This window comes from Diuraphis noxia, unplaced genomic scaffold (genome assembly GCF_037042655.1).
Source record: "Diuraphis noxia isolate RWA-SAM2 unplaced genomic scaffold, SU_Dnox_SAM2 contig0005, whole genome shotgun sequence".
NCBI lineage: Eukaryota > Metazoa > Arthropoda > Insecta > Hemiptera > Aphididae > Diuraphis > Diuraphis noxia.
Window position 1 is genome coordinate 44328398 of NW_028301715.1, and position 27067 is coordinate 44355464.

The window sequence follows — 27067 nt, forward strand, 5'->3', positions numbered from 1 at the left end:
TCCAAGTTTTACAATCCAAAGTCCTCCGTGTGATTTCAAATGCCTCTTGGTTTGTGCGAAACGATGCCCTGCACACCGACTTCAATTTACCAACTATTAAGAACTACATTAAGGACCTATCGGCAAGATTCTTCTATCATCTACGCAAAGCAAGCGGTTCACAGCATTACAGGTTAAATGTCAGCCCCATCAATCGAAGACTAAAACGTGGTCGTCCCCATGATGTTCTAAAGTAGCTTATCTTCAACCTAGTTAATTATTACATTATATTATGTTAATACCTTTTTTATAAATAGCCAAAATAAAATTTGTACTTTATATAACTAAGTTTAGATCATTTTGTCAGGAAAACTTTATAATTAATAAAAAAAAAAAAAAAAAATGTAATCACAATTCGTTACTTTGATATGAAAATAGTCGTTGAATTATTCTACTTGTAATCAAATCTGGACTACTGGACTCTCTGCTTAATTTTAATTTTCTTTTCTTTTTAAATTATCTTTAAGATTAAAGAGTTGAATATTTTTTCAGGTTAATAATAAGTTCAAAAATTAAAAAAAAAAATGTTATCCCTAGTAAAAATATTAAAGCAAATCGAAACGCTCATAAAACATCAAAATCGTTGATAACGACCCAATCGTATTCCTAAATAGCACAAATTTAAAATAATACGGGTGAATTAATTTAAAACGACTATAAGTAAAATGTCAATCCTTTTAACTTAAAATCTTATCAACAGATATAAATATTGATTGTAAAATTCTGTTTTAAAATGATAAATCATACGATTCCGAAGCGTTTAAATGATAAATATAGTATAATATGACCAATGTTGGTGCGAATGAAATTCTTTTTAATATATTATTATCTTTTGGTTGTGTCTTTTTATAATTATAGTGACAACACTGACAAGTATATTTTATTGATTCGTTTGGTGCTTTTGCCCTACTAATTATGTAGAAAAGGATGAGTATTTTTAATATATATATATATACATACCGTTGACACTTATTTATATCATATCGTAGACTTGTGTACACTATATATTTATTAATTTTTTGTATTACCTGTATTTAACAGAAGTGGAGTGCAGTTGGTCGTGACCTCCACCTCCGCCGCCATTGCCGTCGTCGTATTCTTCGTCGTCTTCGTCGTCGTCGTCGTCGTCGTCATCGTCAGTGGCGAACGCGTCGGCCCAACCGGCAAAGTTGTGCCGCCGTCCACCGCCACTGGCGCCGCTGTTGGTGCCGCCGCTGGCCGTCCGTCGCACGGCGGCCGTCTTGCCTGTGCCCACCGACCGGGACCGGACGGCCACGGCGGCGGTCGCATGGCGCCGAAGTTTTGTCGGCAAGCTGTGCGACCGGCTGGCCGCGGTGGCCCCGTCACGGTCGCTTTCTGACGCGGCCACAGCCGCGGCCACCGTGGACGAGGCTCGCGGGTCCGACGATCTCTTGAGGCGCAACACCCGGGCGCGACACACGACGCACCGCAATGGCAACGACCGCCGGGAAACGGCTATCTGGATGGTGCGCACCAGACACTTGCGGCACACCACCCGGTGACCGCACGGCCAAGTCTGCATCGTCGCCTTCGAGTTGACGCATATCACGCACTGAGACAACATTGTACAAAACACAAACCGTTTAAATAGTTATTATGATTTTAAAAAAATTAAAAATTGAAGATGTTTATAAATGATTTAAAACTAGTCAAAATATTTTAACAACAATTTCAAGTACCTAGATAATAATTTTACTGACATTAATTTTAAAAAAAAAACCCCTTAATTACAATCGAAACAATGTTAATATAAAAATTTTAGAGATAATTTCAAGTATCTGCGTTAAGTTAGGGTGCATTAAATTCTGACCTCCGGTATGCACCAATATTAGATTCACTTTCTTACTGGAAAAGATACTGAAGTTATAAATCTAAACATTATTTCAAGATTTCAACTTATCGAGTACACAAACAATTAAAAATACATTATTGTGTTATCAATACATTCATCGCTCCTCTCAGAATCTAAAATCAAAGCAATTATTAATACTTCACGAATTACACGGCATAATGTATAGGCAAAACAAGTGCACGAAACATTGCTGATACGGGGTACAAAACATGCACAATTTTGACTTAAATTGCACTATTTTTATAATAACTATTTATAATATTATAATGTATTTGCTATTATCTTTTAACTTAGAGTTTAGCTAAGTTTTTATTGATTCTATATGCTCATTGTAAGTAAGAACAATTTTTTGACCAGTCCAACGGGCCATATAATAAATCTACGAGTTATTAAATTTAAATCTTTAACTGTCTGTTCTAATAATTCATACCAGTGCACTGGCTTACAATTTTTTTTAAATGCAGTATATTTTACATTATTTAACTATACAAACTTCCACAAAAAAAAAAAAAGCGGGAAAGCGGTATCGCTCTGCTGTACATTAGGTGATAGGGTGGACCTCTGACTAGGGTAGGTTAGATTTGAATGCAATGATAGGTATCATTGTATACGAAAAACGATTCTGAACGGAGATGATTTGTCAGTCTAGGGTATATTATATTTAAATATTGTCATATATTCTATTTTGAAACAAATATTTTATTTTTCAATTAAGACGCATTTCGCATAAGGCATGCTTAATCAATTTTTCCAAAAACATTGCATGAAGTTATCATAATTCATAATCTACCTTATATTATCATAGATATACCGAGTTTGAGGATAAATCGTTATCATTACACGATTTCATAAAAATTTAAAACTCAAACGCTCAAAACATTTTTCCAATAATGATGCTTCAAATTTCCTCTATAGCTATTTGAAGGAAAACTTATGGAAAACTTAGTGTTGAATTTTATAACCTTAGATATAAAAACAAACAATATTATGAATTTTGAACTACAAAATAATTTGCGAATATTCATGGTTTTGACGAATTTTTGTCAATATTTGAAATTCAAATGCTAATAAAAATTTAATTTGAACTTTCGTGGACATTTTTTTTTTGTGATAAAGATTGAACAAATTTGTAAGAAATCTAATATTAAATTTTCAAATCTTAGATTTAAAAAGAACATTTTTTATGAATTTCTAGCTTAAAACAATTTGCGAATTTTTGTGATTTTTACATATTTTTTCAAAATTCAAAATCTTAATGCTTAAAAAATTGTGACTATGAATTTATTTTATTTTTTAATTGCTATTGCAAAAATATGTTAAGAGTATTGTATTAAATTTTCAAGATTTTCTACCCAAAAAACAAAAATTTAATCGATATTAATTTTAAAAAAACTAATAATGATCGAAAATTGCATATGCCTATGAATAGTTCAACTTAAGTTGAAAATTTTTTTAAATTGCATGGTGGATAAAATATACTTATATAAACATTCGGTGGAAATTTCATGTATCAATTTGTTTTAAAGTTACATCAAAAATCAAAATCGATTTTGTCGAAAACAGAGTGTGCATAAAATTTCTCGTTTTCCCCTTAATTTTTAGTTTGTTTATCCCGATTTTTTACTTTTGACCCCCTAAATACCAACTAGATTCACTTGTTGGTCAAATAAGGTACTGAAGTCAAAAATCAAAGGACGTTTACTGCCCCAAAACGTGATGACAGACACAAAAAAAAATATTCATGGTTTTAACGAATTTTTGTCAATATTTTAACTTTAAATGCTAATAAAAAAAATTGTGCCTCTGTATTCGTATAATTTTTTAATCATTATAAGAATAAATTATGAGGAACTTTGTATTAAATTTTCAAGTATTTTTATTGGGCCAAAAAATTTTTATCGACACTTCCAAAAAAAAACTGATAAAATTTTTATGTATCTACGACTCAAACTTTTTGAATAATAATAAATATTTAAAATCGTTTGAGGTTAAATCGTTATCGTTACGCTATTTAGTAAAAATTTTAAATTCAAACGCACTTAAAATTTTTCCTGTAATGATACATCGAGTTTTCTCTATAGCTACTTGAAGGAAAACTTATGGAAAACTTAGTGTTGTATTTTTAATCTTTGTTATAAACACAAAAATTTTATGATTTTTCAACTTCAAAATTACTTGCAAATTTTCGCGTTTTTGACAGATTTCGTAAAAATTTGAACTATAAACGTTAAAAAAAAAAATTGTGCCTCTGTATTCTTATAATTTTTTAATCACTATAAGGATAACTTATGAGAAACTTTGTTTTAAATTTTCAAGTATTTTGATAGGGCCAAAAAAATTTTATCGACACTTCAAAAAAAATTTTTCAGAAAAATCAAAAATTTCAGTGGTCTATAAATAACTCAAAAAAAGTCAAAAATTTTTGAAAATTAATTTGTATATAGATAACACTATCATAAACATTTGGTGAAAATTTCAAGTATTTAAAGTGATTAGTTTTTGAATTACAACCATATAAAAAAAATGGATTTGATCGAAAACTGGTTTTGCGTAAAAATTCCCGTTTTTCTCTCATTTTTTTTTTTGTTTTTCTCGATTTTTTTGAAAACTGTTGAAAAATGTTTATTTTTGACCTTTATAATGCACCAAGGATATTCACTTTTACATCGAAAACCACCCCCAAAGTTTGAAGTTGAAGCATTATTCCGACTAGTTATGCTGTATACAGAATTACAGACACACACAAAAAAAAAAAAAATGTTTGAATTTTTAAATCTATTTTTGTATATAACTGACAAAAAATATATTTGTAAAAATGATATCTTTGAATAATATACTGATTACTAAATATCGAATAATCGAACAGTAAAAAATATAACATGATATAATGTGAAGTGTAATAATTTACTTAATTAATCAACAATATAAAATTACTAGCCATCATGCTATTTTAATTCATAATTATTAATTACTAACATATTACATTGATATAACTTTTCGTGGAATTAATCGTTACAATTGTCGAATAATTCTATTATATTTTAGAAATGTACATTTTAAATTCAAAATAACACAATGTGGAGGAAAACTGTATGATAATAAAGCAACGTTAATTGTATTTAGCTCTCAGTATCATTGATTGACAACATAGTATGGTACATATTATGGCAGTATTGATTTTGTCATACCAATTTTCATGGAATAAACAGAATCAAAAAAATAATGGAATAATCTGAAGTTAATCTATAAATTGTATTATATTAATATTATAGTGTAGGAGTAGGACAATATATAATTCTCTGTAATAAACGTACGTAGGTATGACTGTCGTGTCATCAAAAAAGGACACTATTTAAATAGAATTAAATAAATTATATTAGTTAAAGTCATTTTAACGTTCTAAACTTGAACAACATTGGTTAGTTAATTAACAAATAATGAAATAACGTAGGTACATAAATACCATAAAAAAGTAAAAAAAACTCACACAACTGCGACTCACACAATAGAAACTATTTTTAATAATATTGTGACTTGAACACAAAACAATGTGGTTATACTCAATTACGATAAATCCAAAATTAACACAACATAGAACTTCGTACATAATTACAAATGTATTAACCATGCGTTTTTCAAGTTATAGAAATGCAAGAAAAAACTTCACATTATTTATAATTTAAATTGAACACGTCGAATGCACTTCAAGTAATCGGGTTTTATCGAATTTCTCGGTAAAAAAATTGATTGTATGCAGTTTGAACAAATCTGTTTTTAAAAATGCAGCCATCGTAACAACGATTTCAGTTTTTAACAAAATATTGATGATGATTTTTTTGATAGAGCGTATTATTTTGTTATAATCTCTGTCACAACACTCACCGGATTTCCAATTATATTAATTTTTTAACACCTCACTGCAGCACACATCACACCGCCGAAACTGCTGACCGGACGTTATATTTTGCCCTCCTTCTATTTACTAGTGCTGGATTTTGGAGGGGGGGGGGTGTGCAGAAATAAAATTCGTGACATTTAATTCTGTGGTTTAACTGCGGTGGGTTAGGTATACGTCCTGCCTGGCCGCATTAATGGTTCGACGGCGTTAATGAACTAAACTGCTGGATTTTCCGGGATTCATGCCAGCCCCGACGCTATATTAATTGCGAAAATTCAAAAACAACAACTTGACCCCATGTATTTATATTATTACTGTACCGAATTTGGCCGCAATGTTTGTCATTATATTATTATTGTTGTACCGTCAGTGGTAATATCTAAAAGGTATGAACCTCCGATGTCTATTATGTACTAAAACGCTGATGATAATACTATTACCATTTCGTCGACTTTCGATCTGGTCGACTTAAAAACCTACACACAAAAAAAAATCCCCCAAAGTAATGTAACGAGGATACACTATAACTGTCAATTTCCAAATTTCAACTCCTGTTGTTTTTGAAATGCGGCCACAGTGTTGAATTGCTGAATTAGGTCACCTACAAAACGTATTTACTGTAAATTATTTGCTTACATTTTAAGTCCAACTGGTATAAAAATATATAAGACTTGAAATTCGATTAAAATTACAAGACGCTTGCGTCTATCGCTCCATTCCATCTGTACCTATAACGTCAGTATTATTATTATTGTATATGCTCCGACGGACTGTAGCTACAATATACATTTAATCAGATCCAAAAGTGTTTCAGTTTTGTGATTTTTTTTTTACGTTTTCCACTTTAACGCACACACACACACAATTCAGCCCACATAATATAGTATCATTGTCGCAATCTAAAATATTTGGCATGCACGGCGCACGTGTGCAGAATATATAGAAATTCTGGACTTCGAAAAATATATTGCTTAAACTGTTGTTTTGTAAAATTCATTTGTTCAGATATTTTAAATATACTCTTTATGTACTCACCATCGTATAATATCTATTTATTTTATATTATATCTCACATTTGTTTTTATCGTTTCGTTGGAGCGAAACGAGAACATAAAAGAGAAGATATTTTTATGTTTTTGCGTATAACATTTTATGTTAATCGTTCACGCGTCTTTAGAAATATTATAATATATAATATTTACAGGAGTACACCTAAGCTTGGTGTTTCGTTATAACTTCCTATATATTTTTAATTTATTATGGGTATTTGAAATTGTTGCGCTTCGTTTTTAGTCGACTTATGTACGTAAGACGCTTTCGAAATAATATTTTTAACGCTTTTACTCGAGCTAGGCAATTTATGATGGTGTACTATAGTTTATCAAACAAATAGGTAAGGTAATGGAAAACTAAAAGCATCGAGTTTTGCAAACAATTTCTCGTCCAATTAAATTATACGGGAATACAGACATAGTTGGAATTCTCGTGATATATACATCAAAGATTCAATTTTAAATTCCTAACGTGATTTCGTACGACTAATAAATTTACACTGGCGATTTGCAAACCTGACGACTCAATATGAACGTGATTTACTCTCACAACAGTGATTTAAAATTGACTTTAGATTAATAATTACAGCTGCTTTAATTGGAACGGGTCGAACCACCACTGCAGTAGTAATTTTTTTATTTTTTATTTTTTTTATGTATGCACGTGATACACAGTATAAGTATAGTTTAAAAAAAATAGTAATTCAGTATCGCGAATACGTTTTTGAAAAATTCGGAATGATACTGGATAATTACGGCGTACAATTTTAAATTTTAATAGTTAAATTTCGAAAACATTTTTCATTGTTTATATTTTAGTCATAGAAAAAGGAGCGTTGGCGATTCACCAAAGGAATATTCACTCGGTTTTTGTGCACCGGAATTGAGCCATAAAACGTGTGATAGCGGAACTAATATTTTGTGTACACGGACTGCATCATTTTTAATTAAAGCCGTTAGAGATATTTTCATTTTTATATTTATATATCTGAATAAACATGGAATACTCGCGAAGATAAAAACATTATTATATATACGACGGCGAATCATGATTTCGCAATATATTTTTCAATTTACATTCAATTAAAGCAAAAAAAACAAAAATTAATTTTGTTTACGATTAGTCAACTGTTAATGAAATGTATATATAATAGTATAAATGTAATATTGTATCCAATGGCCACAGCTGCCACGGACTGTTTCTTCCTTAAAAAAAAAAAAAAAATGAATTTGTAGGTAGGTACATAATAATATTATTGTATCGAAACAAGCAAGCGAGTGGTAAGTATATGATGATATATTTTGTACACTCCCTCACCTGGCCCACCCAATTTATAATACATTATTTATTTATAAACAGTATATTAGTATACATTATACATTTTGAAGGTACTGATAAAGTGTCTCCAAAGTATAATAGCATAGTTATAAGCGGATCATGTATATTGCAGGAAAAATGTTTTTAAAAAATCTGTCTAGGATCGTATCCGAATATTGTACTCATATTATAATTATAAATATTTCTTTAATTTTCTTCAATGCAGGTTTTTCTTCAGCTACGATTTACCGATAAAAATATTCTAATATAACTCTAATAAAATAAGCCGAAACGTAATATGATCGATATTAACGATGATGATCGATGATTAAATGCTATTATATAATTATAAATTATTTTGATTTAATATTTTTGTTGGCTGCTTGTAGCTCTTTTACTCAAAATTTTTGATTTAGTTGTGGCTTGAAAAGTCTTTTCTGTTTTTTATCACTATTAGGAATACAAATTTAAGATAATCGATATGCAAAGCTATCATTGTATATACTGTTGTAGGTGAAAGTATACAAAAAAAGTAAATTATTACTTTGAAAGTAAACACTTATTGTCTCTCGAAAAGTATGAACGTCTTTGAAAATATTTTTGGATGTAAATATTTTAAGTTAAACAATGCGCGACTCCACAAATTATTGCTCATGTACCTATACATTTTAAATACTTATAATAATAAATATTTCCAAAAACTGTCATGGTAAATACTTTTAGAGACGATAAGTTATATAAGTTATAAGTTACGAGAAGTAAGTTTATACTTCACAATATATATTCGAGTGATCACCTTATATACACAATATCCCGAAAAGGCGATTGGCATATTTTATATTTTATAATATTTGCAATACATATTTTTAATTCCGTGTGTCAAAAAGTATTTTCTGGTGCAAATATTTTGTTGTTTGTTAGTAGGTATAGGTATAGGTTTAAGTATTTAAAGATTGATGAGGATGGTATACTATGGTCAGTGGCGTAACTTGGAGTCAATCCTGGGGTGGTGGGGGGGAACTGTAATAAAACTAAAATTGCGTTAATAAATTAATAAATAAAAAAAATACTTAAAACTATTTTTTTTTTGTTTTACATTATAAAACTGATAAAAATATATAAAACTCAACAAAATTATTAAAAATTATACTTATATATGCAAATCCACCACCTATTCAATTTAAGGAATTTAAACTTTTATAGTATATTCAAATTTTGAAAAATATTTTTATGATTTAAGATAAAATAACAAATATGAATTACTGAGTTTTATAATGAAAAATATAATGTAAAAGTATTTATTTTTTTAAGTATTAGTTAATCTACTTAATCTATTCATATGTTACCCTTTTTTTAACTTTAAACTTAAATCTTAAGAAATAACAAACATGAAACACCTGACATTACAAAATAATTCTACAGTATATGCTGGTCAAGTATAATACATACTAATTCTTTATAATAATTAATATTATATTAATATTAATGAATCAAATTTTATAATTAATAAATACCTAAATTTAAATTGTTTTTCTCCAAATCTGCTGACCGTAGTCTATGGTGAAATGAAAGTTTGACGGGTAGATTATACGAGTTTCGCAAGGTTTCCATAATTGCTATCACAACTTTGTACGATTATTCGAAAAACAAGAAAACGATTGCGATTTGTTTTTGAAAAGAATTGCCGCACTGAAATGTAAAATGGAATAACGACCGCGATCGAAAAAAGGTGAGAAATCTGTCGAGACGAGAACGGAAGAGCAAAAATTGAATGACTTTTTTTCCTCTGCACACCGGAGATTCGATAGAATATACCTATCTTCGTTATGTATTATTATATTATGAATTATGAAGACGTGTTAATGTATAAACAACTATTATGTTCGATTTTACAGGTGCTGTATAGAGGTCGTTGTTATATATATATATATGTATATGTACCTAGATAATAAAGATCGATTTGAATATACATGAAAATAATATTATATCGAGCGGACATCGCACAGGTACGAAGTTTAGATACACGCTTATAATAATAATTATGACTGTTGTTGTTGTTGTTGTTGTTTTTCATATTATTAAAGAAGTACGGGGTTTTCGATACATCGCGCATTGCATAGGTGTAACACTAGTGACGGCACGTGGAAATTACTAGGGTGGGTAATCACTATAATTATTGTTCGAGAAATTAAACACGCGATTTTGCACAATAATGTTTCGACAAAATTAACGGCACGTGTACCTTTTAAAAAATTACATTTTCTTCAAACTTTGTCTCACGTTACTCGCCCAACAGCACGCCATTGTTTTTATCTTAACTATAAATGATGAATTTAATTTTTAATTATCATATTTTTTGTTTAACAACGAAAGAATATTTTTTTAAATTACCATATTATGAAAAATTGTATTGATAAACAAAAAAGTTGCATACATATTTTTAATAATTAAGTTAATTGCATAAACAAAGTACTCATTTGCTGTCATATATTGAAAGTTGAAACATTTTAAAAACGCAATAATAATTTAAATCGTAAATACTATCTTAAAAGTATATAAGATATACGTAATGGATATTACGATCAAAAAAATAATATAAGGTTTAGGTAGGACTTATACATAATATATGCATTCTCAAGAATCTAGGACAAAATATCCAAATTTATCCGTTTTTACGTAAATTAATAGATTACACATTACTTTCTAATAAAATTAACTCAAATATCAAATTATTTATAATAAAAATATACCTAATATATAATAATTATATTAATATAATTAATATATTATATAATTAAATATATATATAATTTTTAAATTTTTAGAAAATAGTGTAGGTAGTCATTTTTTTTAGCAAACTATTTCTGTATTCATAAAAACAAATTGTTTTACATTTTATTTTATATTATTTGACTAATGTGTGTGCAGTATATTTTGTGATATTATTATACTACTAACACGTAATTTATATATTTAGGAGTTAATTTTATTAGAAAGTAAAGTGTAATATACTATAATTTACGTACAATTTGAATATTTTGTCAGTGGATATTTTGACCGTTGGATATTTTGTCCTTGGATATTTTGACCGGTTACCATTTCTCAAATAGTATAAAATATGAGATTGAAAAATTTCAACCTACGCGCTTAAAGCGTTTGTATTGTTTCCAAATGTCTGGAAAATTGTTTATTTTACTTTTTCAATATTATTTTAAGAGCAGTATAATTTATAAACCAAATAATGGAGTAATATGAATTTAACTTTTTTTTTTATTATAATAATAATATACTTTAATCATTTTTTAAACGTACCTATATAAACAATTATTTTTTAATAATTACTTTATCTTTTATACGAACACTTTTAGTTTATCGTTTACATAATCAATACAGTTTACTTAAATTATATTATTTTAAAAATGACATTTTTTTTTTTCTGAGAATACATAACGAGATTTAATAGTAGCTTAATATAAACCGAAAAATTGAACATCGAAGAGAATAATTACTCATATTTCAACCATCAAAAAGGTTTGAAGAAATATCATTGAATGGTTACTGAGTTCAATAATACTTTTTATTTTTAATAAAAAGATTCAACTCTGTAAACTTTTTATTTGAAAAAGCTCCAAAATTTCGTTATATTATTACAGTAGGTTACTAGGTATATGAAGTAATTCCAGTAGTATACAGATGAAGGGGGATTTCTAATAAAACTATACAAAACAATACGAAAAACCCCGCAATATCGTGAAACAATATAATTTTCTTTTTTTTGTTCAATCATTAAAAATATCCATACATTGATTCGTTAGTATAAACTTTCATAAATATAATTACATTCATTATATAATATTTATTTTAATAAAATATGTAAATAAAATATTGATATACATAACTATATAATATTTATCTAATATTATATACGCCTTATAACTGTAAAAATAAATTAAGCTTATTAGAATAATACTGAAGTTTGAATAATGATTATTATTGTTTTAATTAAATAATATGATTCATTGAAATGAAAAAAATGCAAAAATAAATGCAGTGTGGTCATATTTATCACGCACGAGACTTATACGTTCCTTTTATATTGCATTGGCTAACTACTCTTAAATGTTTAATACATTCAATTTTTATTTTTTATTTAATTGATGTGTTTTATATATTTTTAAACTACCTATAAATATGATTTCATCACAACATCTTAAGTTAAAGATTTATGTTGAATTAGCATAAAAAAGAGATATATTTTGGTATTATTTGTTACAATCATGTCATTTTAATAAAACAATATAATGTAGTTACTTATATACCGTGTGTCCCAAAAAACAGGGGCCACTTTACCACTCATTACCATGAAAATATTTTTCAATTCTGTTTGTGGGACATTAAACTAGACTAATGGATCATAAATTTCTATGACTTTCAATTTTTTTAACTCATGTATCTTGCGCATGCGCAATAAAACTTACATTTTTTTTTATGGCAACCTGTAATTTGAATATCATATTCGGGTTTATCGATTTTTTTCAAGCCATTTTGATGTATCAACTTGTGTCCTAAACCCAAAATTGACTAAATTAGAGCTATGGAGAATTTAAAAAATTAAAAAATTAAATTTATAATAAGTTCCACATTTTAATAGGTATAGGTAGGTAAATAACAAAAATAGAAATACCAATGCTCATTATTATTTTAATAGATACTTAATTATAGGTAATTCTGATGGAAACAAAAATACACTTCTTCTTTTTTGGTCTCGGCCAATTACGACCATATGCAATTTCATAATGTGTAATAATAAAATAAGATAATAATTCATAAATAGTAAATAGTTAATTAATTTAATAATAATAATTTTGATTGTTTGTTGCATGGTGTTTAAAAAAAAAAAAAATAAGTACGTACTACAGTTAGAAAAAAAAAAATTAAATAAATTTTATTTTTTAATTTTTTTAATTCTTCATAGATCTAGTTTAGTCAATTTTGGGTTTAGGACACAAGTTGATGCATCAAAATGGCTTGAAAAAAATCGATAAACCCGAATATGATATTCAAATTACAGGTTGCCATTAAAAAAAATGTAAGTTTTATTGCGCATGCGCAAGATACATGAGTTAAAAAAATTGTAAGTCGTAGAAATTTATGATCCATTAGTCTAGTTTAATGTCCCGCAAACAGAATTGAAAAATATTTTCATGGTAATGAGTGGTAAAGTGGCCCCTGTTTTTTGGGACACACGGTATATACTAGATGAGTATTGTATGATATACTGAAGTTCTAATATTTTCAATTTAATGGTAAACTTATCAAAAAAAAAAATCATTAATATATCGTTAAACATTGATTTAATATCATATTATATTATATAGCTAGTGATGTCCTTGATTCTATATTAATTGACTAACGGACATAATATTACTACTATTAAAGTTTCGCCCTGGTGGATATGATGACGTATGTTTATAGGTTTTTCAACGATAAAATAGATGAAATAATATTAGCCATATAGATAACTGGAAATGAGTTTCTTGCATTATTGATAATTCGCTTAACAACGCGCACGAAGCTCATTAAGTAAAACAAATGATTGTTTGTATACCCCAACAAAAGTGGCTTTATTCCTATATAACCCCAATTGTTTACACGACCGGTCGAAAATCTATACTGTTTATTTTATAATATCATTAATAATAATAACCTGCACAGACATATTTTTCTTGTAGGTAAGTTTAGTAGTGTTAATGACTAGGTATTCTAATCGCCTCATTAGTTATTAGTTTATTACGAACAACTTTTTAAATCAAATCATTCAAATTCAAAGTTTCACATAGTCATCATTAATTTATTTGCTTTTAAGATAAATATTATAAGAATTTTAATTAAGTTTATGTTTTTTCGATCATTTTAGTTTTTCAAAATCTTAACCAAGCAAAAAGTAATTCGTACAATACAGCATTCAAATTTTGAAATCATTTTCATATCCGAAAAATATAATTAGTTAGTTCACTAACTTAAGAAATATTGAAAAAGATAAAAAAATCGAAGAAGTCACTCAGCCAGGGACGCCCGGAGGGAGGGGCCAGTGGGGGCCATTGCCCCCCCTGAGATTTTTCGTGTCACTTACGAAATTGGAAGTTTTTTTACATAAAGTTGATCTTGAGCGACTATTCGACAATCCTTATATCTAACAAGTCATATAGGAGGTATTTAATCGCAATAACGATTATTTTCAATACTTTTGGCTGGTTAGGCGTAATTGCCGAAATCTTGTATGAAAAACATAAAAAAAATTTTGTTTGCCCCCCCCCCCCCTGAGCTGCATCTCTGCGGGCGTGCCTGCACTCAGCTGCAGTATAATATAGTATGTGCAAGTTTTGCTTCTCTTCGTCAGTCATTTATTAGATAACGGTAATATATTATTATATTTGTGAAATTTGAATCCAATGTTGTATACATAAAACAATTTTGATTTATCGTCTTAATTCCTTAGGACATTTTACTGTATGTATATTTATATTGGTATTTTTTATTTTTTTAGTAATAAGGTATGTTATTTCAATATTTTTAGGTTATTATAAGGACAACTTGTATAAAAGCTTTCCAATTTTTTTCAACCAAGAATAAAAATTCTTTATCAACATGACGTATATGTCTACAACAAACCAAAAAAATTAGAATTTAAAATCACTTTAAAAAATAGCTTAACATCAATCTATAAAATATTTTGAAAATGTCATTGTGTATATAAAAAGATAACTTAAGTAATAGTGGAATACTTAAAGTTTCTACAATGAATATTTTAGAAAAATAAAAATCATTTGACCAGATAAATTGTTATTATACGGTTGAGTATCAAATGTCATTAAAATTTGAACTTCAAACGCCCATAAAAAAGTAATGTGTCTTGTGTCTTTATGCTCAACTTTTTTTTTTAATTCTAGTAAAGGAAACTTATATGAGATACCGTTTTACCTCGTCTTAGTTTCCAATATTAAATAAGTTTTTACATTTTCTGGTACTACTAACTAATTAGTAAATTTTCACGCAAATTTAATGATTTTAGTAAAAAGTTTAGCTTTAAAGCTCGTACAAAATACATCTATTTATGGTTAACTTTTTTAAACTTTAAAAATGCCCAGGTAGTGAAAAAACTCAAAAAACTCAAATATATCCAATATCTACAAATAGGCTAAAAAGAGATAAACTATTTTGAAAATAATATTATGTATCTAGAAAATGCCATCAATTTGTTACCAGATACTACCATCGAACGGAGTAAAAGGTTACAGCATTTTTCTTGTGTTAAGTGCCTTCAGACAAAAAAAAAAAAAATAAACACAAATCATCGTAAAACCAGTACAACATTCATCTCTCCACACAGAATCTAAAATAACCATAAATATTTATACGTTTTTCAGGGCGCAAGGCATTTATTTCCTAATATCGGTACATTAAATTTATAAGCATCATTAAAGTCACAAATACTTTTGCAAATTAGATTATTGTCATTATTTATTAAACAGTCTTTTATTGTTTCGTGTTATCTCATAAAAACAAATAATCAAAATTTTGACAGAAAAATATTATAGTACTTACCTACTTCCTACTGTACTTATGAAAAATACGGCGTAGTACGCGTAGCAATTTATTTGACTTCGATCAAACATCAGATACATTTTATGTATTTCAAACCACACGTCACATTATTATCATAATTCATTTTTGTGTTCGTACATAATAATAATAATGTAATATGTATGTACCAGCCATTACATACCTATGCGCTATGCGTAAGTAGTATTAGGTATATAATATAATATGTATATGGTATGCATATTTATTGATTAAGTCTTAGGTAAGTACATGTTGTTTTCTGCATCGTTCTGGCTTCATATGATATATTATACGGAAAGGTCATTGGAGTTGACTATGTTTAATGATGTTGCATCTTTATAAATATCAAATTAATTTTTATTACGTTATTTTACGTTGCACGTTTTAGTGATTATTTAATTATTTTGACATAAATTATATTATTATAGTGTTATCTATAGGCTATTAAAATGCTCGCGTCGATCGCTAAAATTAATAGCAATTACGATATGGATTCGATTTCTTACCAGCGCGGTGGCGTACCGATAAGTACACCGTCCACCAGAACTGTGTTAAATGTCAAGCGTACAATTTAATTATTTGGTCAATAAACGTCTTGGCATTTGGCCATTCGCCTCGCGTTTCTTTTGTGTAGAGGCAACGAATTACACGGCAAACAATTTTCAAAGTATAGGCTCGCGTATAGGCACATAATACTATTACGGTATAAATGATAATGAAACACTTAGTACGTTATATTTTTCATGAATTATTTCCTTAGGGTTTGGAGTCCTAGTGACCCGAGTCATCGATTTTTCCATGCCAATGTAAGCGCACATAGTGTAAAGGTAGACTATATAATGTTTTCAGGACACCGTGAACAATGGTTTAATGGCGGGCAGGTGCGCAACAGTGCTGTATAATAATAATAATAATATTATATTATTATAATATAGGAGCATGGAAAAATATTAAAATTTACACATAAACATAATATTATACTTATAATATGTTCGGTGACATTATGTTCAAACATTAAAGGCCTTGTAAAACGTATATTTTGTAAATGTTATTGAAAATATTGATACATTTTCTTAATGGTATGTTTAACATATTTTTATAAGATATATGCCACTAATCACTATATTACGTTATTTTGTTATTACAAACTAATTTAAAACCACAGCATGAGTTATACTATTATCATTCGTCATTTATAATAACATTTAAAAATATATTAAATTAAATAACTACATTGCTTTTTCTTATAACTCCAAAAAAATCAAAGAGATTTCCGTCTGTATAATCTATGAATTCTTAAGTTCGTTTTAATATACTTTTTCTATTTAATATTTTTACCTACATATGTCTGTGTTTTAGCATCAACTAAAAGTACAACCTGTAAAATTGCTTGGCAGGCTTGTTATCATGGTAATAAAATGACATAAAATGTCGATCATATAATATTATAATATTACATTGCACTCATATATTTTTAAAATCTCAAAAATGATGAAATTCCTTCCATCACGCATGCTCGCAATGCATTACACAAACGAAACCCTAGCGCATATTATGCTAAGTGTTTAAGTGTTCACTTATTTAATTAAAGCGCTACGCGATGTGCAAATCTCATAAAAAAAATTACGTTACGCCGAATCAAAGAATTTGTACTCCAATATAGCACAGTGTTGGTCTTAATATAATATTGTTTAAGCGGAATATTATGATATTCAATGAAAAACGTCCGACCGTAAAGTCGTCCACGCCACAGTGCGGGGAAATCTCCATGATCGGCCGGTCGGTAACTCAAAGATCACCGCGGATCAATGACCTCGAAACACTCGAGGGACTTTTTTTTTATTCAAACGAATTTTCCGAACATATATATTATACATGAATGTATTTATGAGTGGAGAATAAAATAAATTCTACATTCTATTTTTCTGCTACCCTGGTATTTTATATTCATACATGGCCTGCATATAAGTATTGTAGGTATCTATATTGTAATTTATAGTGGGTGTGCAAGAATACCTACTACACGTCCACCCTAAATGTACTCGATTGATTTTACGTAATACATAAATAGATAAAAACGTGTATCCATAACTGGTATTATCTTGTTATTTACAATTGTAATCAACTTTTAAGACATTTACAGCAGTACTGATACAATACAGCTGACTGTTTTTCAGAACTTCCATAATTGTATACACGGAGCATATAATATCGAATAATATTAATATACCTATATGGAGTAAAATGGATGTTATTTGCATGTTTTACGACTCGAGAATAAAATAAGTTCTACATTATTTTTTTTCGCTTTCACTAAATATTTTATATTCGTAATGGTTAGGTTAGTTATATTTGTACTGTAAATAGGTAGTATGTAATAACATATTTATTATAATTTTTGATAATATATGCAAGAATATCTACACGCCCAAACTTAAATGGGTGTTATATTTATATAAACATTGGTATTAATATATTCCTGTAAATAATAAATAGATAAAAATGTATATCACTATAATTTGTCTCATAATTTAAAATATTAATCAACGTTTAAGGAATTTACAGACTTCAGCTGTAGCTGATGGTTTGTCAGCACCCGCATAAATATTTATAATTGTAAAACATAATATTATGCATGACATAATATTATTATATTATAATGTTTTATTATTAATTAAAATATGTAGGTTCTTCATCTTGAAAAACTATACGTTTTAGGGATTTTCAGTTTATGAATTTTACCATAATATAATATAAGAAGAATTATATTTATAATTAAAGCCAAATAGTTGGTTATTACAATTGTAATGATATGCTCACACATCATGATTGTATGTTGTTTAAATACTCAATAAAATAAATAACAGTCAAGTTGTCGCACGCAGATAACAATTAAAATCCAACAAAAAAAAACACCATTGTCCACTGATGAAAGGAACGATTTGTATTATTTAATCACATGGGAACTTATACGTAGTTGTGACTATCTGGCACAACACGTGTGAGCCATTTCGTGTGCCACCAGAGCAGGGGATGGTCCAATGAGGATCTCTGTTGCCAAAGACAATGCTAAGTCTTTGGAAACGCAGAGGCCTTTGGGGGAGCCACCTACAACCCTGGCTGGCTGGACCACGTCGTCTCCTTCCATCAGTGCATGAGCACCACTCTACAGTGCATGAGCACCACTCTCGAGTGCATGAGCACCACCCAAAACTAAAACAACCTCAAGAGTGCAGGAGCACCTAAAAACTTTTCAACACCAGACATTGCGAGCGACAGCTGGACCGTTTCTTTTTTTAAAATCGAAATTTAACAGTGTTGTTTTTCTTTAATCTGAGTGTTTAATAAAAAACCTTTATTTATTTTATTACGTCAACTGCATATCAAAGACAGCTGCGAATAAGGTAAGATGCATGCGCATCTATATTCATATATTTATATAATTTCATATATTATATTGTATTTATTAAATTTTTATAATTTAATAATTAACATTTTATTACTACGGTGTACTTGATCGTTCTCGAATCACGACCTCGAGAACCCTCCAACGATTAGGAGGAAGGTAATAGCGCAATCTTAATATTTATATCTAGTAATATATAACTATTGGCAGGAGCCTTAGTTATATAATAGTTATATTAACTTAATTATTTTAGTCAAATTATTACTCATTCTAGAGTTTTATTTTTATTATTTTAATTTCTTTTCTTTTATTTTTGCGTTATTACACAATATTACATTGTTGTAGGTAATCATATGAATTCATTGAACCTAAATACGAATGACTTATACAAATTAATGAAAAGTGTGAGCATAGTATTTAATTTCATGGATTCGTGACAATAGGTTCCATCAAACACGAACAAGAGGTTCATGTTAAATATATATTATTAACAGTATTTTTTTTAAAATTAACATTAGCTGGTAATACAATAGTAATTTCAGTAGACAGCACCTACTTTATTTAAATATATTTTCTAACACTTTAAGTAACACAATTTCGTATCATAATGTACCTACCCATAATATAATAATACTAAAAAACATGCTTTGTAATTTGGATAAGCATCTGCTCAGAATATTGAGCAAGGACATACTATTTATTTTACTGTTTGAAACACCATTATATGGTTATATTACTATTATTTAGGTACTTGTGTCTATTTAATAATTACTTAACTACGTAGGCATATAATATCCTAAATGTACATAAATAAAAAAATCATAATCATAATAGATACCTATTATGTAGAATAATTTATTTGCTCATAACCAGTCAATAAATTCAGTTGTCATTGAGAGATTCCAAATTTGGCAATTTATATTATTATATTATATTTTTGTTTATAAGGTATACCATAATTACCGCATGTATCTATGTGTTCATAAAACATCAATGCATTGAGACTTTATGAAAGTACTACGTATTATGTGATTATAATATATGTCATACAGTTCATAGCAGATTCCTTCCAACAACTACTCAGTGTAAAAGGATTCGTGTATGGAATTTTAAAACATCCCCTACAGGGATTCTCAATATTCAGTTGTACACTAGCATTATGTTTGTTTATTATGTATATAGTGTGCGATCATTTTAGTAATAACCACTCATCATTTCAACAATTAATAAGGTTTTTAAAATAAGTTTTTTTTGCATAGTTTGAAGTCATAATATAGATCAACATTTTCGAAATCATAATATAATATTTTACTATTTTTGTGATTTTTATTTTATATATTTTATAATTTTTAACTAAAATATTTTGCTGAGAATTTGTATGTAAAATGCCATATTTCGAACGAGTGTTACATAGCTAATAAAATCAAAAATATAAAACAATACAAATAAATTAAAAGATTTCGAGTAGTTGAGTGTCTACTAAGAAACACCAAGTATATATTTATCCTGGCAAAAGACATTTTTCTTTTGTGTCTTATGCTATGTATTAAATATTTAATCATTGTTGTTTTCTTTATTTGAAAATTTTTTAGAACCAAAACTAATAGATATGCCTTGGGGAATAATCAATAATATCTCGTGCAAGAAGTTGTCACACTATATTACGTCGAGGTCGAGTACTCAAGCTAGTATCTTGATGAGTTATTTGGTTACTTGTTTGAAAAAAATGGCAAGCCAAAAATAGGGTTACAATCTCGAATTACTGCTTCTCATGTGAGTTAAAATGATTTCTTTATCAAGAAAATGACAGATATTATATACGAAAAAATATTTTAAAAGTGGTTCGTCAGAATGAAGTTGAAATAATAAACAAATAAATAATAATTAAAAAAAAATTATTTGTTAACTTTTAAATGAAAAAACAAAGATTATAACTTGTTGCTAACTGAATTTCAATTAAAAAAAAACTCTACAGTCTGCATATCATACATTTTATGTAATTTACTTTAAAATTTAAGATTTTGAGTGATTATTAATTTTAAGTCTCTAGTTTGTTTTTAATCATATTATGTGTGTTTCGGATAAAATGTATATAGCATTAAACAATTTTTTTTCCTAAAAATACAAAAATACAAACACCAGCTTCAACTATAGTATAGTCATAATTACCTATCTTAAAAGTAACAACAACATAACATTTTCAACTACAACCAAATACATAGACCTATCCTAACTCCTAACCAACCAGGCCAAATGAAAATTACTATAAATGTTACTAACCTCTTATTGTGATACGTTTTTACTGACATGATTCATCTCTAATTTTCGTTAAGTAATCAATAATCGCATGCATATTTTAGTGTGAACTGCAACCTTTAGCTGTTTGGCCACCGTTCACGTTCAAAAAAAGTCATAAAAAATATAATATTGTTAAAGCTATTGTTAACTGACAGATAAATTTATTTTTATATTTACTACAGAATATAAGATGTACCTACAAATTGTATTATTTTTATTTTTTTGAAAATGTATTATGACATATGAAAATCATTTGTCTACATATCTTGGATAACTCAATAATATTGTTTTTATAAATATTTGTGATTTAATTGAAAATGATTATATATATTATGTATAATATATTATCATAAAATAAATTATCTTCTTGCTTGTATTTAGCTGGTACAGCTGGTATCGAACAAATTGAATTTTTAGTTTGAATTAGTTATGCACATAACTATATGAATATTGTTCTCAGAATAATAATTATTATTTAGAGATATACGCACAAGAAAAAAGAATATATAAAATATGTGGTTTGGTGTGGCGTGGTTGTAAGCCCAATTGTGGAAACTCTGCAAGTGTATGTACCAAGCGGTGTTATCAATTCCCGGATGAGTGACCGAGTTTTAGCAACAAATCTCTGCCACTCATACAAAAAAAAACTTGTCCCAATGAACAGTAGAGGACTCTGACAGTTGAAAAGCCTACTAAAAATAACCATCCAATTGTCTATGTTTCCGTGGGCTAATTAATAACAATATATATATATATATATATATATATATATATATATATATTATATATACATAAATATTCAAAACTATACAGCTTAAAGTCTATTATGTTTCAACGAGATCACGCAATACGTGTTACTCTGAACTTTTCATTATCAAAGAATATTCATGATTTCGTTCAAATGCGAACAAGACAATAAGGGCTAAAAAGGAAACCCACGAGTCGGCACAGCACTGAAGGATCGGAACAAAGAGATGGTATAATTAATATATTCCTTATCCGAAACCTTTTTTTTTCACTTTATAATATATTTAATTATAATCAATTAATACTCGGAACCTATTTTTAATAAAATCGTCCACACTATATATGCAAAAGCTTTTAGAAAGTTTTCATCTTTTGCTAAAATGCGAGTTCAGTGATCATTTAGAATGTCTAAAAAAAATCGTAAAACTCTATACATTGCATCACATTATACGCTCATTAAATTTATATATTTTTTTAACACAAACATATACCGACTGAAATTAGTTTTGATTCATGGAATTTTTTATGGAATCTAATTATTTTTGTTTAATAGTTTATAATATTATACATTTATTGCGTAATATTTATAAAACATTGTAATTAGGTACTTACCTTATATTTCGGTTATAGGTACATTACTGACTGAATGACAATAACTTTTTTTAGTCTGTTTATAATTAAATATTTTGTCTGCGTACCTATACCTTATTATAATTTGGAATATGTAAGAGCTATACATCTAAAATTTAAATCAACTAATCAAATAATACGTTCCATTTGTTTAATGGTTTATTTAGCTTATATGATGGTTCTTAAAAATAATTTATCAACAATAAAGCACAAACAAAAAAAATGTATTAATAACATTTTTAAGCTGCTTGTTGACAAACAATTCATGTTTGTTGTAAATTTGAGATTTTTATTTTTATTTTGTAACACATTATTGTGTTTAAACAAGTTGGAGTGAAATCATACAGGCAATAGTTTTTTTACACATCGCTAATAATATTGAAATTTTAATTGATAACAGTCACATAATATGTGTTGGTTAGGTTATTCGTTACTTTTGTGCGTGTCATTGAATAGTTTTGGGATTAAACGTATGTTTGAAATCGAATATTCTTTGTTTGCATTCATTTAAATAAGGCACCTAATTATAATAACATAAAAAATTATACGGCGATTTCGATATTATAATGACTTAACGTTGCTATTTTATAGCATATAAGGGGTAAACGATGACATAATATGTTTTTACCTGTGCAAATAAATAAATATTATGTATACGTTCAATATATACAATAGTCATATTGATGTACAACTTTGGAGGTATTTTTCAATAAAAATCGAAAAATATGTTTTACGCGGTTTATAAAAACAAAGTTTACCGAGCAGTTGATGATTTTCCGTGGTTATTACCTATATCTACCTACAAATAATAATAATAATTTATATACTGATATTATTATTTTGATGTATGATATATTCATGTGTTATATCCATATTTTATTTTTTCTATAATATTTCGAACAATAACAACGTACAATATTTGTTAAAAAAAGTATTCACTTTTCGATTTTTCCCAATAAATGTTGGTAGCGTAACCTATACGAATATATTATATTAGATGATATGTTATCAATTCATCATACATAAGACAATAATCATTTCAAATACTGTTTAAGAAGTATTTATTTATTTGTGAATAACTTAAGTAATTAATAAACAAAATGTTTTACTATATGTTTACCGTTCTATTTTTTAAATTTTAATCTTTTTATTTCCTTATTCCAAAACTAAAATTTGATTAGAGTATATAATTCGATAAATAAAAATCGTGTATGCATTATTATTTAGAAGTATTTACAGTTTAAATATGTGGCGAGAAGTGGTACATTGTTGAGTTAACTACAACATTTTGGTCCACTACTCCATTAATTTAAAATTTAAACACTTATATGTTATAATTGATATAAACTACATAGATGAAATCAAAAATTTGTGACATTATTAAAAAGAGTAGAATCCTTTAAAAACAGTAAAAGTATATTTGTTTTCCAAAAATGTTGTTTATTATGTACCTATATAAAGACTTAAGATTAAGCTTAAAAGAAATATTATCAAAAATGTTTTGGGTTTTCTTAAAGAATAAGTGACTCACATAAAATGGATAACTTTGTATATATGTTTAATAATTATGATAGGGTCTGGGTGTACATAATATTATTATTATTATTATTATTAGAACAAATGAGTCTCAAACCCACCTCTTCTTCCGGCGTTTTTGCTTCGTCTTGTTCTTTCTCGTCTAGTTTGTTCAACAGTTTGTCCTGTAAAAACAAAAGTAAAATGAAAATGTAAACGGATCGTCCACACCTAACAAGTGGCTCTACGATCTACTACACGAAACAAACAAAACAATTTAACAGTAGTATGTATACGCGAATTACAACAACTTCGACCTCAACAACGATACAAACACTAGTCCGAAGGGACTGTGAAACGAAATTATTATTTTCATACAAACAACTATTATAGCAAAAATATATTTTATTTTAAACATATTTATTATTCAATCAATTTGCGAACAGCGGTAAAATAACGATTAAAACCAAAAAACGTTCATTTTGTCGTCTAATAGTATAAGAAGTAAAATATTGGGCACTGTTTTTAATCTACAGACTAGAACTTAGAAGGTGGGTATTTCGAATGTCATCAACTTTAAAACATCGAATAATCATAATATAAAAATTAAATAATACATTATGATATTCTTACCACTCAAAATAGAAAAATGTCTAGTGTTGATAAATAAGATGAGATTATACTATTATACTATAATAAAATGTAATAAAATACAGATTCTAATGTAATTATTGTGATGAGTAATAATTCTGATAAAAATGTATTTTTATTAAAAAAAAAATTAATAAATAGTTTATTTTACATTCAAAAATATTAATACATTCATTTTTAAGAAAGAATTATCATTTGAAATTTAAAATTGTTTGGGTTTTGGACACAACAGCCTTAAAAAAGTGTGCGTTTTTAACACACTAGAAGAGTGCGACTATGTCCTGCATTTCAAGTGTGCGGTTTTTGGATTTAACTATAATAATAATTGCACTATTATTATTAATACACTATTAAGTATTATTGTTACCGTGGGCAGTACAGGTATACAGGTATTCACGTGTCCCGATAATAATAATAACAATAATAGTATATTAAAGTAACAAAATAATATTATAGGTTCTCGTATCTCGCTATCTCATCTGTTGACTGCAGAAAGTTCTCCATTCTATAACGCATGCGTATTGTATTTGTCCTACGGGTCCGTATATTATTTCGACATTTAAAACTTTTAAGACCTGCTCGCTAAAGAGCGGTGATCACCGTTATAAGACAGTATTATATATTATTATGATCGTCGTCGATGCCGAACTTTCGTACACGTGGAAAAATACTTTGAATTTATCGACCAAATCGATTCGTAAACTGTATAACATGCTCTACAGTGTATATTTGTACAAAGATAGCAAGATAGAAAATTCATCGAAATTTTATATAGATGATATAATATAATAAATAATAATGAATGGACACATAAAATATTCATCTTGATAATATCACATATTTATCTGGATGCAAAAATATGGAATTTAAAACTTGTATAAACAGATTTTTTATTTTAAATATAATTATAAATATTTAAGTTTAAATGTTGACGCTCGTAAAAAATGTATTGGTGATATTTTGGATACGATTTATTTACACATCGGTGCTTACAGAAAATGAACAATAAATTTCAAAATAGCTACAGTACGACAAATAAATTGATGATTTAAACGACTCCTAATAAAAATAAATTATTTAAAAATAAAAGTATTATCAAAAAAATTGACTAGGAAATTAATTTCAACACATAGATAAAAAGAAATTTTAAATTCTTTCAGATGTAAGATATAAATAGGTAAATATTAATTATTAGTGTTATTGTTATTATAATATATATAATTTACTTATAATATTCAGAAGTGGAACGACTGTTCCAATTATATTAATATGATATGACAGTATGAAGATTAATATAATATGTACATTGTACAAACAATAATATATATAGGTATTCAGTGCGCTTTTATGGCGTCTGCAGTAGTACATATTATTTTTACATCACACGCATCTGTTCCAAATATTATTTTATCGGCTTGGTGCTTTTACTTTCCGATTTCAGGGATTTTCTTATTAGGACCGTATATTTCTGAATAACTGCTTGCTCTATTATACAGGGTAATTTTTTTTTTATCATGAACCACTCATTATATCAAAAAGTTTCAATAGTATCAATATTTTTCTAAGTATTTTGATACGTAAAAATCGAATTTTGGACGAGTAGTTTATGAGTTATAAGTATTTAAAGTTTAAATTGGTAGAGTGGAGTGGTACGGGGTTACCCTGCAAAATGTTTTTCCACTACTCCACATCACTAAACTTTAAATACTTATAACTCATAAACTACTCGTCCAAAATTCGATTTTTACGTATCAAAATACTTAGAAAAATATTCTGCTTTGAAATATGAAATTAAAACTCTAGGTTGTCATTCAAAAAAGTAAAAACCTAAAAAATTATAAGGATAAAAAATATTTAAAAGTATAATTTTTTAATAAAAACGTTGTTTTTTTTAACAACATGAAACTTTGTAAAAAAATATTTTCAAAAACATTGATACTTTTTGTAATAATGAGTGGTTCATGATAAAAGAATCACCCTGTATATTACGGAGTGATTCACTGATCCATTTAACGTG

At 27.6% G+C, this 27067-nt stretch overlaps 1 protein-coding gene across 1 annotated transcript in view; it reads right to left on the reverse strand.

Annotated features, from left to right (window-relative positions):
• LOC149055397 (uncharacterized) overlaps positions 1 to 27067 on the reverse strand; it is a 59117-nt gene that overhangs the window by 3452 nt on the left and 28598 nt on the right. The window contains exons 2-3 of the mRNA XM_089228794.1: positions 24522 to 24584; positions 1068 to 1612 (exon numbers count right to left, since the gene is read on the reverse strand). Of these exons, the coding sequence (XP_089084920.1) occupies positions 1068 to 1612; positions 24522 to 24584 (608 nt within the window). The remainder of the gene's footprint in view (positions 1 to 1067; positions 1613 to 24521; positions 24585 to 27067) is intronic.